General features: G+C 35.6%; 2 protein-coding genes across 3 annotated transcripts in view; both read right to left on the bottom strand.

Moving 5' to 3' along the window:
* Positions 1-17,471, bottom strand: part of LOC108971914 (electron transfer flavoprotein beta subunit lysine methyltransferase-like) — an 80,259-nt gene that overhangs the window by 50,857 nt on the left and 11,931 nt on the right. The window lies entirely within an intron of this gene.
* LOC108971917 (growth arrest and DNA damage-inducible protein GADD45 alpha) lies at positions 8,544-11,234 on the bottom strand. The gene has a single exon (XM_018938275.1). It carries the CDS (start codon positions 9,990-9,992, stop codon positions 9,450-9,452), a length of 543 nt encoding a protein of 180 aa, XP_018793820.1. The 5' UTR covers positions 9,993-11,234; the 3' UTR covers positions 8,544-9,449.

Genomic DNA, 17,471 nt, shown 5'->3' with positions numbered 1-17,471 from the left:
AACTTTAAAAGTTTCTGCGATAAAGTTTGAATATCTCTATTAGACGACTAAATAAAGTGATTTGAAAATTGGAATTTTTTTTTAATAAAAATAAAAAATTTTTCTCAGAATAATAATTTTGTCGCGGGAATTTTTAAAGTTTGAGAAGCCAACTTTCTGAATATATTATCATAATATTATTATGTGATGGTTATTTTTGAGAAACGAAAGTTAATTGGTGAATTCAACATTTTGCCAGATAAAAATATACTTTTCATTCCCGTTGCAACATTTAAAATTAGACGTCGGCAATGTTAGTATTTTCCATAACTGAATGAGAGGAAATTTCTTTGTCCTTCTCGTACAAGCATAAGAAATAGAACTTTTTGGAAAGTGAGAGATATCAGACTTCAATATTTTTAAATCAAAACATAATAATATTATATTATTGTGTTTGTGAAGCTCCGAGCCGGTCTGACATAGCTGTAGTTGTCGGAAAAGTTTGTTTTTTCATAACATAAAGATTATTATTACAATTAATAATAGTAGAAAAATAAATGTTGTCTGGAAAAGCTGTTCAAATTGGCGAAATATAAAACTATTGAAATTACGAAAATTTAATACCATTTCAGAATCTTTTCTTTAACCTTTGTCTAACATAACCGATTTTGAATTTTGAAATTTGAACAAATTTTTTCTTTTAACTTCCCAATGCCAATTTAGATAGTTTTATGTGAAATAATCTCATTGAATTCACTTCAAAGTTTCGCGAAATYGCTAATGGGAGCGTGATTAYAAGAGGATTAGTGCTAATAACAAAATAAAATTAAGCTTTCTGAAGGAATTTATGAAATAATCAATTAGGAAGTAAAGCTGAAATAAATACATACAAATAAAATAAGCAAATAGTTCTAAGTTCTAAAAAATTAAACATTTACAAATAAAATTCACAAAGAGATGTAATATTTTACTATTTTAGAARCACAAAATAATGCAGTTAAATATATTTATTTATATTTATTTTTTTATAAAATACAGAAAATCGAAGATAAGAGAGACATATGGTAACATTTATCTAATACTCACAAACAGCACATTTCACAATTTAAGAGTTTTTTATTACCCTGCGGCGTAGACACATACATATGTATGTTGCCGATCTTCTTGGTTTTCCTTATTATAATTATGCGAATAAAGCCACGATTCTGTGGAATTGAAGAAACATACAATTTTTGTTTGTACAAAGTATACATATGTATACATATAATCAGAGTGACGTTGAATTAGTAATATATCAGACCGCTGATATCAGACCACTATAGCATAAAGTTGCCCTATAAACTGAAGCCTCAAAGTTAAGTTCTTGTATCCGGTTTTAYTTGACGAGATATCTTCACGAAATTTGATATGGGTTATTGGAATTAAGCTCTTGTATGTAAACATTTTTGTCTGTGAAGTGTTTTCTAGCTTCTGTGCAACCGAAGTTAACGATWTTTCTTGTTTTGATATAAAACTGCGCTATTTGTAATGGAACTTTTTCGATATTAAAGTGCATATTTAAGTATGAATTTAAATTACGTTGAGATGTCACCATCACAATTTCATTAAGGCCGGTTTCGTAATGTCTGGTTAGCAGTCAGTTAAGTTCTGGTTAAAAAACATGGTTCTTTATTGAAAGAAARAGCCTTGGTTAAGCTAATCGGAATTGCACTGATAGATGGCCGCTAACYAGACATTGAGAAAACAGGCCTTAATTTTAATAACGGTACAATTATTCGGCWTATTTTGTTCGAATATCTCATCGATGAAAATAGTGAAATTTAAAAAAATATAAAACATAATGAAAACAGTTTTTTTTTTTAATTTTTGATAATGAAAGATCACCTTAAGCAACCGAGTTTATCAGGAAGACATTAAAAAGGGACTGTTTGGCCAGAAAATGTCGGTGTAGAATTGTATTAGCTCCTTATGCCAAATACAACAATCACGCCTAGCTCATGTTTTTTGGAATACTCAGAAAAGTGTCACGTTTGAAAAGAGAAGAGAAGCCGATCTTTCTGCTCGTTAAAATTACATCTTTATCTGCAATTCATGTTCAAGCACMATTGAAAGCGCGGAACATGAGGTTYTCCTTGACATTTTTGACATCTTGTACCCAATAAGGATTCACTGTATTTTAGATAAGTAATACCTAGTTTCGATACCCGAATACCATTAAAAGCGCAGAATGGGTTTTTTCAATAGAAATCGATGCATTTCAATTAACATTATTATTTATTTATTTATTATTTGTAAAATAATATTACAACAATTAACATTAACATCATAGACGTTTAAGTCATTTCCACATCTCAGGTCAGGTCAACATAACCGATAAGGACTCAAATTGAAATGCGGCCAAAAACTGAAAAAAACTGCAGAATTTGTCTAAACTATAAACTAATTTATTTTACAGTTACAACAACCAGACGATTGAGTTCCGAGCCTAATACAGTGTACGGCTTTAATTCACAAAGACATACATATGTACATATATGAACATACAATCATACAAATATCAAGCAATTAAAATAAACACTATCAAAGTTCAATAGCTCAACTCAGTTTCGGCTGTTTATCATTTTTTTATAACAAGGGAAGGCTAACACTGTCTCTCATGTAAACCCAATGGAAACTTTGTACATCGTATGTATGTTTACACTTGTATTTTATGTAAAGTTTGTCAATGTTCATGTCAACACCTAAACATTGCCGAGTCACTCAACATGGCATACCAGCAGAGACCGCTGATCACCGTAGGCTATAACAAACGACACGCCGGGTCTAAAGTTCACATAAATATCGGAATATGTGTGAGTGTATGTGGCGGGTAGCGAAGATAGCACAACCGAACGGAATGAGCAATACGTCACCTGTTTGTCGCGTGCATGAGGCTTAGTCAGTCAGACGGTGCAATAGTGCAGAGAAATGTTGAAAGTGGTGTTACATATATATGCTTTGATATAGCTTAGCCCGCGAAGGGAATGACTTTGCGAAAAAGCTGAGAAATTCGCAGACCATAGAGGTGTGACACAAATAATTCCTTATATGGCATATGTATGTATCTACATATTATGTAGATATTGTTAAATATGTTTATTTAGTAATTCCAAAAGCCATCTGCTTTACCCATAAGGTTTGGAGAGAAATACAGCTTGATAGCAAATAAATTTATAGTCAAGAGTTGACTTTGATTATCTGTGGGCAAAACTTCAAAAATATATCGGTAAGTGTGTATGTGTACATTTATACTGTGTAAATATTTAACGACATGTTTAAAAAAATCAGCTAGTCGCGTGTTATTCGCAAGTCATGGTGATCTACACGGTTTCGTATGGCTTTGTGAGGTCTGTTCGATAAGTACTTAGCCTCACCAATAGTTAGCGCCACTAATCCCAGAGAAATTTCAGCCAAATCGTACTTGTACTTTTGTTTTGTCTGCTCCAAAAGAAGGTGGGCGTGTCCGCAGATTATAGATAACTAAAAATAGAGTATTGTCGTTCGGTGATTCGATTCTTGTTTTGTTTGAAATCGAAATCAAATGTCACTTGTTGATTTCTGCGACTGCAAAACGTCGCTTGCAGGAGAAAGAGACTCGATTGAGAAGGTTATCGCTGCCACGTAATATCTTTGACAGACGGATTAAAGAAATTGTAGAAACGCTGAGTCAAGTACATTGCATCAAAAAGAAGAAGAAAAAGAAAAGTAAAAAAAAAAAAAAAATAAATATGTACCTTTTATAGGCTAAATAGCTTTTGGACAATCCTCGTAAAAAAGGTTATATTTTTAAAAAATGGCAAGTCATATATGTACATATTTGTATATGTATTTGGTTAAATACCATATATGTATATACGTAGGTATAACATACATACATATACATATATATATGCTGAAGAATCTAAGAATATGTATGTATATATTTACTACGGATATATATATTTACATATCAACAAATGTATCTGTCTAAAGTTCATTCAACACCTTCGCAATTTTGTAGCGCTGAGCTGGCGGCCAGACATGGCTAGCACATGCTTGTTCCACTGCTTGAGGGTGACAAGGGGGCGGCACATCTGCAGCAATGTACATATGTATGCATGATATACACATACATACATATGTATGTATTTATATATATAAATATATCGCATGCTAGCAACGCATGGCTGGGCCTTTCGCAAAACCTTTTGGTGGCGTGAAATACGTACATACATACGTGTATGTACAGACAAAATAGCCGGCAATTTGGCGCGATGAATCAGTAACTTTGTGTCGTCAAACTAGAACGATTACCCATTCACAAATATTCATACATACATATGTAAACAAGTTTCTATTTGTATGACAGTTGCGAATAATCTTGAACACGCCAATTTCCCGTTCCAACAGTTTTGTTTGTTTTTTTCACTTTAATCAATTCGTTTTTGGATTTTTCGAATACGCCGATAAGAATTCAAAATCAAGCTGGGTTTTTCAACACAACAATAACAATACTGTTTTGAATTCGTAGTAAAAAATTATTTGTTTTGTTTGATTTTTGGGAAATAACAGCTTCAAGCTTTTGTGTTTACTTGTCTGCTGTGCGGGTTGTTGTGGTCCGCTTTTGGATAAAAGTTTTAACTGGAAATTCAACATTGTGACGCACTTACATACACACATATACATACATATTTACGAACGCACGAATGCACGGCGTGGTGTGAACAGCTTAAGCCAAGTACGATTTTAATGATAAGCAAAGAAAAAAGTAACACAATGCAGATATAATTTTAGTAAAATAAGGGGAAATACAACATTAATTATAACGTTCAATTAGCGGTATTTGTTTTGCTAAAGTTTGGAGAGTGGCGAAACGATACGAACAAATAACTGGTACAAAATGAACAGACTGACAGGAATGGGCATAGATGGTATAGAAAGATGTTAAGCTGGTAAAAATAAGTATTTACATACACTTTTACATGGAATTGAACAACATACATTTTTACATTGACATTTATTTTTTGAAGACTATATCTTTAAAATGTTCGGCGTGGCTACGTCTCAGATGGTTTATTCGTTGAGTCCAATTTTGAAAGACTCTTTCAAAAAAAATTTAGCTGAGATCAAGAGCTTTAATTTCAGGCATCAAATAGTCGGTTATCATGGGCGCAATAACGGTCGCTATTGTCGGTTTCGTTCTCACCGGCATCATTTTTGGAGACATATGGATCGATAATTCCATCACACACAGTTCCGGAGATGGCGCTGGCCACTGCATAATATTGATGTTGTTGATCCTAGACCACTTTTTCGTAGACTTAACTGTGCATTTGGGATCGTTGCCTTACTGAAATGCCAACCTTAGATGCATATACAATGGAGCGTCCTAAGGCCATTGTATGAAAACGATACCCAAACCACTATATTTCATCGCCCTTTTCGTGAACCGTTGTAGGCTGCATTTTTTGGGTTTCTTATTTGATGCTCGCTACCRAAACCCTACTTTTTCCTCCACTATATTCAACGGATTTCAATTCACGAATATAATTTTAACATAGAAACCACAATTTTTGTTGTAAGTAGAAAAATTTATATGTAAAAATATAATATTTTACATATGTACGCATGTATAAAGTATTTATTTTTTGTAACACAATCGCTCCAAGGGATTTCTAGCAAATCAACTAGTTCGCAAGAAAATCCCCAATACTATCTTGGAATGCGTCTTAGTCAGTGTTAATCGTGTACTCTCTTTTTATAAGCCTGTCTTAAGCAACAAATTAGTGTCACATGTACTTTTTCTACGTTTTAAAGCTAGAGTGAAATACAAATTCGGCAGTCGTAAAGCTAATTTAATGTTTATATACATAATTAAAATCAGTAGATAGTGAACGAAATGACTGTGCATCTTTTTAATTTGCACACTGGATTCACTAAACAACTTACATACATGTTTTGGGTATTTACCTGCAATGATGTTTACATTCTCACACATAAGGTTTCAAAGATATGTATATATTTTTTTTTATCAAACCTTTTTTACATAAACGATATAGAAATGTGTAAATTGTATATGACAAAACATTAATCCCACTGTTCTAAATATAGTTTACGCGGGCTAGTCTRATTACAACGCTGAAATGCAACGAAACCCGAAATTTTTTGGTTGTAAAGCAAACAATATTTAAATATGAAACAACTTAGACATTATCATTAAAAAATCTACACTGTACACAAAACTATCGATTCTGGTGCGAAGAAAATCCACAAATTATTCATGAATAATCATTACATTCATCTCAATTGATAGCTTGGTGTGTTTTTTGGTCTGGTGGCATCATCGGTCTGTATTTCTTTCGAAAAAAAGCTGGTGACACCGTTACTATCAATGAAGAGCGGTAAAGATCGATGATAACCAACTTTAAAAGTTTGGTCCGCAATAGAAAGAGGTTGATCTCGACAACGTTTGGTTTCAACAACCACAATTGGAAGAAATTGATCCTGACAGCATATGGCTCCAACAAGTTGGGGCTACGTACCACACAGCATGTGTAAAACTACCAAATTTTTGCGAGAATAGTGTAGATATTCGATTGTTTCAAAAAATTTAGACATTGAATGGCGTCCACGAAGTTGTGRTTAGATTGCTTCTTGTGGGGTTATTTGAAGTAATTGGGCTTTARTAATATACCAGACTTTCTTTGAGGTTTAGAAGTTAATATTGAATGTGCTATTCATGACACACGACTTGATTTAGTGGAAAAAGTATTCGAAAATTATGCTCATGGAATTCGTTYCTGTAAAAGAACTCGTGAAGGCCATTTTAATGATGTTATATTCAGAACTTAATTCTATCGCTTGCACTTCACGTTAAATAAAAATAATTTATATTTCCTTAACAATTAGTATGTTTTATTTAAGAAGTAATGTCACGCTTATTGGAAAACAGTCGCTGCATACGAAATATTATTGATAGTATGATATCTAAAGGAATTAGTGTCAGAAGTGTCTTTAGCTTCCAYCGTTGTCTTTAATTTTTGATATAATACCATTCGCTATAATAAATCCTCTTTCGATAAAATACTGTACTTAATTGAATATACTACACAATAATTTGCTAAAATTCATTAATATTTGGATGACATTTTAGACTTTTYCAAATAGATGATTACAAATAGTTCTCATGGCACAAGTGCACTTAAAACTCAACCGTAAATTCTATTCAGCCAAGGCTTCACAAAATTATTTGTACAATAACACTTAATCTGGACCAATTTCAAAACTGTTAGAACCAAATAAATGTTTTTGAAACAAAATCGCCAAATTATTTCATTAAATTGCTTAACGTGCTATACAATATTAAAGTAAGAATGCCTCTTTTTTATAATTTAAGCGTCAAAAAATCGGTAACAAAAATATAGCACGTTTATATTGATCACGTGACACAGTATCTTTCGAAAAAAACGTGTTTTTATGGTTATTTGGTCAAGAGAAAATTATATTATTATTGGTTTTCAGCTGAAAATGCCAATTTTGACGTAGGTTGCGAACAAAAAAGCTTATTCATAAGCGGTTGCTATGCAATTCGTAGTGATATCGTGCAATATTTCAGCGAACCCGCCTTCACAAGCCCCTCTTATATAGTGCATAGATTAAGAAAATTTTTTTTTAATAAAAATTAATAATAATATTGCAAATCAACGTGGCGATAAGATAAAAACCAAACATGTGAGTATTGACCCATTGTTAGGGGGTTTATGGGTAAAAATATATGTGGCAGTATAATATAATATTAGTCAGTGAAAGAAAAAAAAAAAAATGAAAAAGAAAATAAAACATTAACAATTTCAGCCAGTTTCAACGGCATTTCATCACACTAAACAAAATTAGCTTTTGATGATGTGAAGGCATAGTACTTAGTATGCCATGTTTGACCAAAGGAAGTGGACTCAATATAGTGTGAAAAATTCAACAATCAAAAACCTACTTGAAAACAGCCAATGCAATGCATATAATCCAACAATCCAAAACCCCAGCCACAAATGTGAAGTAAAAAGTTGAATATATATTTTTTTTTGTATAAAAAATTGTTTTATTTATTTATAATGCTTGATTTTGTCTCTTGCGATAAATTTGCTATACTTCATTTTTTTGTTTTTGTTTTTTTGTTTTTTCTTTCATATTTTTTTTTACTTAAAGCTAATTGCAATTGTTGCTTTGGACACATTAATACATTCTTTAACATATAACGGTATTATGACTATGCCAAATTATTTCTAGCATGCAACAAAAAGCTAACATAACAAATAATTAATGAACATTTTAAAGTGTTATGACTGCTAACCAATTATTTTAGTATCAAATACATTTTGTTACTAAGCAACTGCTAACTATTTAACAAATTTTACAAAGAATTTCTCGCGCTTTTCTTCTTAAACAACTGACTGCTGGAAATAATTTAAAACAATTACTCAGTTTCAGTTTCAGTATCAGCTTCAGCTGCGTTAAGGTCAACATCTTTCATTTTATAAAACTTTTTAAACTTTTTAAGTACATACATACATATTTATATATGTATAYGCATTTTTGCGCACACTGTAAATTATGAGTTTGCATAACGCATTKTTGCTATTTCGCTCATATTTTGCTATCAATTAATAACCTATTCAGCGTTACAATGGATATATTTCGTTGTTTTGCTAATCTTACTTGAGCTAGACAGTTTGTTTTATTAAGACTATAAAATATAATTAGTAACAAAGCCGTTTAGTTGCCGCCATCACTGCTGCTGTTGGCGGTGGTGTTGTTATTGTGACTGTTGATCGTAATCTGACTTCCTCAACGCACGCGCCGCACACGCACACATTGACTTAGGTGCGTGCCGTGTACGAAATCCGGCGTTGCATTGTTCGAAGGTCACTTGCTGCTGACGGCTATGCCTTATATGATGCTATTGTTGTTGTTATTGCTGCTGCCAGCTGCTGGGGGCGTACAATGTGTTTGTGTGTGTGTCGTTTGTTTGTTGGATTTCGAAATTAATCGCCATTAATTTCTAATACTTTTATTATTTCGTTAATATGACTGGAATGCCACAGGCGGTTGTTTGCCAGACTTCGAATGCGTTGTTAATGCATTTCGTTTATTATACAAAATTTGCATGCGATGACGTCGGCAACGCATTCCTCCAACTGAAACTTCGTTTCGTTTCTCGCAACAATCCAGTTTTAAAAATTCGTTTTTGATTTCTTTGGTCACTCGGTTTCACCTTCTTTCTTCACTTGATTTTCGAACGTCGCAATGTCGGCGTTATGTTCCAGACATCAGACACGCTCGCTGTGTTTTTAAGCCAAAATTGAATTTTTTTTGTTTTCCAAATTTTCACCATATGAGAAGTTATGCAATTAAATGCTTCTCAGTTGAAAAATATTCGACACTGTACGTCCACACATTCACACGACTGGCAATTCGACAATGGGATGTTTTGGTGCATCCCAGTATGCCTCGCAGTAATCGACCAATTGCTCCTCTTGCTTGTTGAGTTGCTCTTCGCCGGACTCATCGGCACCGGTCCAGGTCTTCTGCACCAGGCAACACGATTCGAGCACAGTTTTGCCGAGAATACGGCTCAACTTAATGGGGCAATCGACTTTGATCACATAGATGTCGTTCTCGTAACAGAATGCTTCCAGCAGCACCTCGTGCATGTGTGTGGCGGAGTCGCCGACTTGTGGCACGGCCATTAGACAGAAGAGTGAACCCTCCGGTGACTTGGAGAGCACTTGTATGGCGGCGCTAAGTCCCACAATGACACGCGACTCGGCTTGCGCCTTTATCAAGGCGGACTTGACGGTGCGTCCGATTTTTGTGTAATCCATTTGTTTGCTGATTTGCTGCTTCTTTTCGCTGAGACTCTCAAGCTGCTGTTCCAGGTTGATGTTGCTCATGACTTGACTGTTGTTGAAATGCTGGATATGCGATTCGTCCACAACCATTTTGTATGAAGTGTAGATGTGTTGCTGTGCGTATGGCGGAATTTTCACGCTTTTGTTGGCGCTTCGGCTTGAAGTTGTGTCGATCGCTGGCGACTTCACTTGCTTGCTGTGGTTGTTTAAGGTTGGCGTTTTATAGGCGCACGCGATTTGCTTTGACTTTGACAATGTTTGCACTTTGGAGGACACTTGTTGCTTTTGAGTTCTTGCTTTGTTTTTGTTGTTAGTGTTCTTAAGCACTTGATTTGTTTTTGTTGTTTTTAGTTTTGCTTTATCTGATATTAGTTCTTTTAATTGACCCTCTTTTTGTATTTGTTGGGGTGTGTTATCACTTTTGATATGCTTTTGTTTGTTGCTTTTTCACCGCAAATTTCACTTTGTAAAAATGTCTGTGTGTGTTGTTTTTGCTTTAACACGATTTGTTATGAAATTCTGTTTTGCTTTGCTTTCACTTGGCTGGTAATAAGTAGACGCGTATGCAATTTATTCCGTTCAAGCGCTCTTTTGACTTGCTTCAATTTTGATTTGTAATTTCACAATGAATGCTCCGAAACGCCAGTGCGGTCGCTTTTATACTAGCGCTCTCAGCATTGGCTGCGTTTCCATTGAATTTCATCAGAAACGGCACGAAAAAGCTTTGCAATGCGCTCGCCACCTATAAGGTCGCAGGCTCTCTCTCTCTCTTTCACTAGCTGATAACCGCCGTTAGGGAGCCACATTTGGCTCCAAGTTGGCGGTGCTTTTTGGCACTCGCTCACTCGCTCTCACTTGCATTGGGGCATTGCGCAGCACCTAGAAATCGCTGGGGGTTTTACGTTCATTATTTACTCCCAATTTGATATTATTTTTGCACTTTTTTCTCTTTTACTTTACGCCCCTCTCTTTCTTTTGTCCCCAGTCAAATCAAATGTAGTTTCTGAGAATTTATCGAAAATCGTAAAAAAAAAATAAGTATATAGGCATTGCGCATATCAGTTAATTATGCGCGAAATTTTTTTTGGTCACGCGTAAAAACCTGCTCCACTTCTTGACTTCTTTTTGGTTATTGGCTTTGACTTTTGTTTTCGCTACGGAAGCTGGCGCGGTCGCGTCTAACTTCAGCTGCCGCTGCTCAAACTTCATTGTGGTTCCTATATGCATGTGATTCTCCAGCTCGCTGGCTTGTGATCTGTGGGTTCATGTGAAAAGTTTTGTCGCCGCATCTCAATCCGCAGCAGCTCAAGCGTTTTCATTGGAAATTTTGTTTTATTCATTCAGTGTTTTTGGGGTTTTCCGCTTGTGACCTGTTTGGAGTTTACGTTACAACTAAAAAGCACCTTACGTTAACGAGGTTTTAATTAGAATGTGTGTCTCTTAAATATCGTTTAGCGTACGCTCATGCCGCCAACACTTTGATAAGATTATTAAACTCTTTTTTACAGTGTTAGTAACTCTCTTCCGAATCTCTCCATATAGTTTTTCAATAGCGTTATTATCTAGTTATATAGAGCGATATATGATTGTTAGGTAAGAGTTTAAGTACCTTTACAGTTATGAATTGGGAAGATAAGTGAAAACAGGCGTAAGATATTTTTTTCATAAAGGGGATGTGGTTTATAATAAACAGTATTAGCTGGTTAAAGCGTTATTCACAGTTGGGAAGGCCGAAAAAAGCGAATTTCCAAACATTTTTCTGAGAAAACTTTTAAATTTTTCATCTAAAAATTTGTAGACACATAATTGTATATTTTAACTGTAGTATTAGTAAAAAATATTTAATGGAATGCGGTGACCACTATATCTCTGAACTGGATCCTCTAAAATTAAAAAACCAAACAGATTTCGTTTAAGTAATGTTAAATATAATAGTTAATCGAAGTAATAAGAAAAATAAACTTTTTTGACAGGATAGCGATGTCTCACAAAAAAAAAAAAAAACAAACAAAAAATCGATTTTGACCAAAATGTCAGCCTTAAATTGTTTATAAAAAAAATGTATCTTCGATTAATTAGTAAAAAATATATTTAAGCAGCTCGTGTTAAAATTTGAGACTAATCGGTTTAGCCGTTTACGAGTAATGTTGGTCACCGATTTTGAAAACACCATTTTGAGAAATATTCACCGGAACGATGAATATATGTACATATATTATATGTTCATTTTGAACAAAATAAAAGAAATCGATTTTTTTGAAAATTTTAACTTTATATAACACCATAAGGCAGCCTTTTAAGCTGTCGGGCCACTGTAGAGCCTATAACCCCGGTTCGCATATCGGCCGGATTTGTCTTGGAGAGCAGGTCAGCAGTAGAAATCATTGCCAGAAATAAGCAACTCCACTCCTAGTGAGTGTCAGAGTGACAGAGGCAGTGCGGACAATGAGATAGTGGACGGGATTGCGTAGGAGGCTGTATGATTGTTGCTCTAAAATGTGATCAACATTAGTAGAACCATGCATTCTCTTTACGACTATCTGGAAAGGAGCATGACAAGGAACTTCAAGAGATAATGGACCGATCTACCTGGATGCAAACCATCGTACAATGTTCTAACAATATTTAATACATTCCTTCAGCTTTAACGGATATGTAATTTGTTCCCTATGGTATAGACATTTGTTTGGATAAGATTAAGTGATTCCCAGTTAAAGATTTTTAAAGCTAGAAGTTTGCAAGATGATGTAAATGGTGTTTTGATTATGTTGATTATGAATATCCGATATAGAAAGCTAGTTTTGTTCGTCAACAGATGAAGTTTCGTCTTAGTCGCCTATTTGGTCTTTGGCTCGCAATAGTGGTCTGTGAGGCAAGACGCTGGTGTTCGCTGGATGTTTATTTGATGACAGGAGAGGTCATGGCCAATTGACCGAAGTCGTAACTTCAAGGAAAAGGCTTTTCATAATCAAAAGATACCTATAGACACCGAACAATTTACTTCTGGACATATTCTAAAGCTTTGAAAGTAACCAGGAGGATTGAATGTGTGAGTTCTATTGCTGGTTCAAGAAATTCATGGTTAGATGATATGGAAAGTTTCTAAATATAAAAGTGTAGGTAATCTTCACATTGGAGCATAAGGCATTAGATACTTTATTTATGTGTAGTTATGTATATAGTGGATCTTCAAATCTTATAAAATATTCATATATATGTAAATATGGATGTCTCTAAGTTGCTACCTTTTGTAAAGATATAAATAGCTTTCCCTCAAATGTATAATAAAAGAAAACTTCACGTTAATTTTCAATGCACTAAAAACTAATTGGTGTTTAAAAATAAAGTGTTTCTTCAACCTTCCAAGAAGTGATATCAAGTTCATAATAAAAGTCTGTGGAAAGAAGACAATTCATACATTCTCGCGAAACCGACATCATTTTGGCCGCTGCCATGATCCACAGGTTACTTGGAAAAACAACAAAGATCGAGAAGGAACCTGTATCGCCTTTGGCGATTTGTGGAAATTTTAAATGGAAAATATGACAAAATTTATGGCCTTAAGCACACACACACTCAAGAGTGCATACAAATTGTGCGTATTCCTCAGTTAATTAGCCTATATTGGTCGGCAGAGGTGAGTAATTTTCACAATTTCTGTTTTTCTTAAACTGGCGTTTTTCTGCTTAAAGGAATTGTATGTATGTGTGTTGCAGATGATTTTCCGGGCATCAGATGTGAGCAATAGCACGTTTATTGACCAGGCCCGCTCGCCTGGTTGGCGCGATGCCAACAGGGCAGACGACCATTGGTAGCACTTCGGTGAATGTTGGCTGGCACTAATGGCTGTCAATGGTTTATGGGCTGTAAAACTTATTCTTCGTAATTTTCATGTCATTAACAGCGCACTCGTTTATTTGTTTTTTTGCTAAGAAACCAAAGGTGGTTGTTGTTTTTCTCTTTGAATATATATGTATGAACACGGTGTCTTCTTGCACAGCGACAAAGGTCTACCAGGAAGTCGGCAAGTGTGCGTAGTCAAAAAGGAAAATTGTCAACTTTTACTTTCTGCTCATTTGTTTCGCTATAATTTTATTTTGCTTTTAGATGTTCAGAAAAACTTGGCACAACAAATCTTTTAAGATTTCATTGAAAAAGTGTGAATGGTCTTTCACCAGATTTGAGTGTTTGATCGAAATTTAAAAATAGGCAACACGCTGGGGGGTGTCTCACAACGTTTTTAGAAGAMATATAAGTGGGTATATACATACATATAATTTATACTTGTAGATATAATAGCCATCATATCATTTTGAGTTAAATTATGATCTAATGAAAAGACATACGACTTGCTAGTATAGTATGTGTGTTTTTAACTTTGGATAAATTTTTGCAAAATGGAAAACATGCTCGACGCACACCATCTCTTCGTCGATTTTAAAGCTTTGGTATCCACGCAAAGCCACTCGTACAGCTGTGTAAACTGACGTTGAGCGGTACCAAAAACTCCGTCAGCATGGGGAAGGACCTCTCTTAGTCGTTCAATAGCAAACAAGGCGACTCCCTATCGCGCGACTTGTTTACACATTTAGTGAATAAAATAATTCGTACGCCAATGACATCGATGTGATTAGCCCTAACAACGACACCGTTAGTTCGGTTATCTCCTGGTGGGACAAAGAAGAGAAGCAAATGGATCTGGTAGTGAACTAGCGCAAGACGAAATATTTGCTGTCACCTAACAAACAGTCGTCGCATTCGTGACTTGACTTCCACGTCACTGTTGACAGTCATAACTTGGTAGTCGTAGATAATTTCGTCTCTCTTGGAACCAGCATTAACACCAGCCTCGAAATACCACGCAGAGTAACCCTCACCAACAGGCGCTACTTCGGGCTGAGTAGGCATTTGATAAGTAAAGTCCTCTCTCGACGAACAAAAACCAAACTCTATAAGTCACTCATTATTYCCGTCCTGCTATATGGTGCAGAGGCATGAACGATGTTGCGAATTTTCGAGAGAAAGGTTCTGTAGAAGATTTGTCGTCCTTTACTCATTAACAATTGCGAGCATCGCATTCGGTGGAACGATAAGCTGAACGAGATATACGACGGGTGCAACCTTTTGGCGGGAGTACAAAATGTAATTACGATGCTGCCAATTCAAATGCAATTTCTAGCAACGCAATTGCACATTGAAAATAAACACATTCCAACCGCAGACGCGCTGTATATTTAACATTTCAATAACCCAAATTTATTAGCAAATTTTCTAGAAGAATGACAAATGGTGGGCCACGTGTATTTGCTAGATACAATAACAATAACAATTGCTGTCGCGCAGAGTTCATTACCAGAAGTTATCGTCGGGCATTTGTATCTCATTTTCCGCGAGTTATCGCTGAGTTATGAGAAACGTGTACAATTTTCAAGATAAAATGCACAGCAAACAATTAGGCGCACAAAATAAGAAGGGGTATTGGTGCCTCACACTACCATTATTTGATATATTTAGATATATACATATGCATATAAACAGAATTTACATATTAACAGCCATTCATTCACCTCGGCGCATTTGAAATTTTTCGTGCACTCCCCATTTATTTACTTCGACTTGCAAGGTGTGTAAGTTCGCATGTATGTGTTGGTAATGCATGAAGTCGCACCTCAAGTAACCGGCATTTTTAGGCATCGCGGCCTCGCATTGACACTGTTGATAAACAAACCGCAGCAAGATCGACGGCCTTTTTTGCATTCTAAGGCGAAAGACAATTTCGGCAGGGGAGCACTTACACATGTACATGTGTTTATGTGGTGTCGAAAGCAGGGCAAAGAACTCGTAAACAAAATTTTACTATCAGTGTTGCATACCGACATACCGATCTACATATTAACGCATACGTTGGTCGCGTGCAAAAACAATAACAATTTTAAGTAGCGCAATAATAATAAAAATATTAAGGGAAAAAATACTTTCAACTACTTGCTTGTTGTTGAACTCAGGTTTAGTCGGAAATGTGGCAATGAATTGCGGTCAAAGTCACCGCTTTGGCAATTTCACACCTCAAACGGCCTAATCAGTGTAAGATCGTCACAAAGAACGGTATTTGTTCTACTCGCCATTGCAAGTAATTCAACATTTTAGTTTGCAATGCCAGGTCGCGAATACAAAATTAACAAAAACAAAAGAAAAAACAAAATATGAAAAAATGTTGTCTCCGGTCGAAACTAAAAGGTGGTCCATTTCGAGGTTCTCTACTTTTTTAAAGAAAAAACACAAAAATTAAGAATTTAATGGGGAATGTTTATTATCATTTGAAAGAATATTCTTTGGCATTTGCTYTTCCAAGATTATTTCKTTCGAATGTTGGCCGCGGCTACGCCTCAGATGGTCCATCCGTTGAGTCCAATTTTCGATGAGYGTTTCGGCTGGTAACTGWCGAATGACACGCGTGATGATTTACTCTAATTCGAGTATGAATCGAAGTGGGATTTTYCGCTTAGAGTTTAGAATTTACATAGCCCCACAGAAAAAAGTCTAAAGGTGTGATATCACACGATCTTAGTGGCCCATAAATCGGCACAAAACGTGAAATTWTCTGCACACCGCAATGTTCGCTCGATAAATCTATTRYCGTCSAGATCACCAACTTCAATTTCAGGATTAAATAGCCGGTTATYATGGCGCGATAATGGTCGCCATTGACGGTTACATTCTCACTGGCATCATTTTTGAAGAAATATGGACTGATGATGCCACGGACTCACAAGCCACACCACACCTTTGTTTTTTTCTTAGATGAAATGGCAACTCCCAAGCAACTCTGGCGAAGCGATGTTGCTTGGGAGGGTCGATCGGATTCAGTGCTATTTTAAGATTTCCAAGTAAAATGTGTGGACGTAGACGATGGGTCCCAAGATGGGTTATGGTGTTGCGAATAGTATGCACAGTATGCCGATTATGTGACCATAAGTTGATGATCCTCATTTACACGAAGTGTTGAAATTCCTGTTTTCAGGCAAATAAATTGGCGACTTAAATCACAAAGGGAACTTCAAAAAGTTCTGCTCCAAGTGAAATAACATCTGCTTTGATCGTTTAAATACTACACTTTCAATATTAACGACCGTCCGCGTGAAGGAAGGTCAAAAACCTTTGAAGACCTTTCTCGATGTGGACCCGTGTTAAGTGCAAGAGGAGCTTGCTTCAGCTTAGGAAGTCACACGACAAGCTATTTAAAAGACTAAATGCGTTGAGAATGATAAAAAAATAGGGAACTTAGGTTCCTTATGACCTCAATAACAGGTGAAACACAAAAAAGTGATTCTGCTGCGATAAAATCTACCTCATCAAATAAAATCTCCAGTTTTATTTAATGAAAATTGCAATTTAACCGCTTTTAGCAAATGTCGATCACAATTGCTCGCCACAATTCTCACCCTCGGTGCTCATTTCCGCCAGTTCAACTTAGTTCATTTCACTTTAGCTCAATGCGCATGAAGTCGCCGCTCATTATTTGCACACACACCGCCGCCTGGTGAATATTTGCGGGTCGTTCAACTAAGC

This window comes from Bactrocera latifrons, unplaced genomic scaffold, assembly GCF_001853355.1.
Source record: "Bactrocera latifrons isolate USDA-ARS-PBARC rearing strain unplaced genomic scaffold, ASM185335v1 scaffold_365, whole genome shotgun sequence".
Lineage (NCBI taxonomy): Eukaryota > Metazoa > Arthropoda > Insecta > Diptera > Tephritidae > Bactrocera > Bactrocera latifrons.
Note: the sequence above shows the minus strand (reverse complement) of the source record. Positions and strands in the feature narration are given on the sequence as shown.

Excerpts from the sequence above, each read along its gene's own strand:
- LOC108971917 (XM_018938275.1), bottom strand. The coding sequence starts at position 9,992 with ATGGTTGTGGACGAATCGCATATCCAGCATTTCAACAACAGTCAAGTC.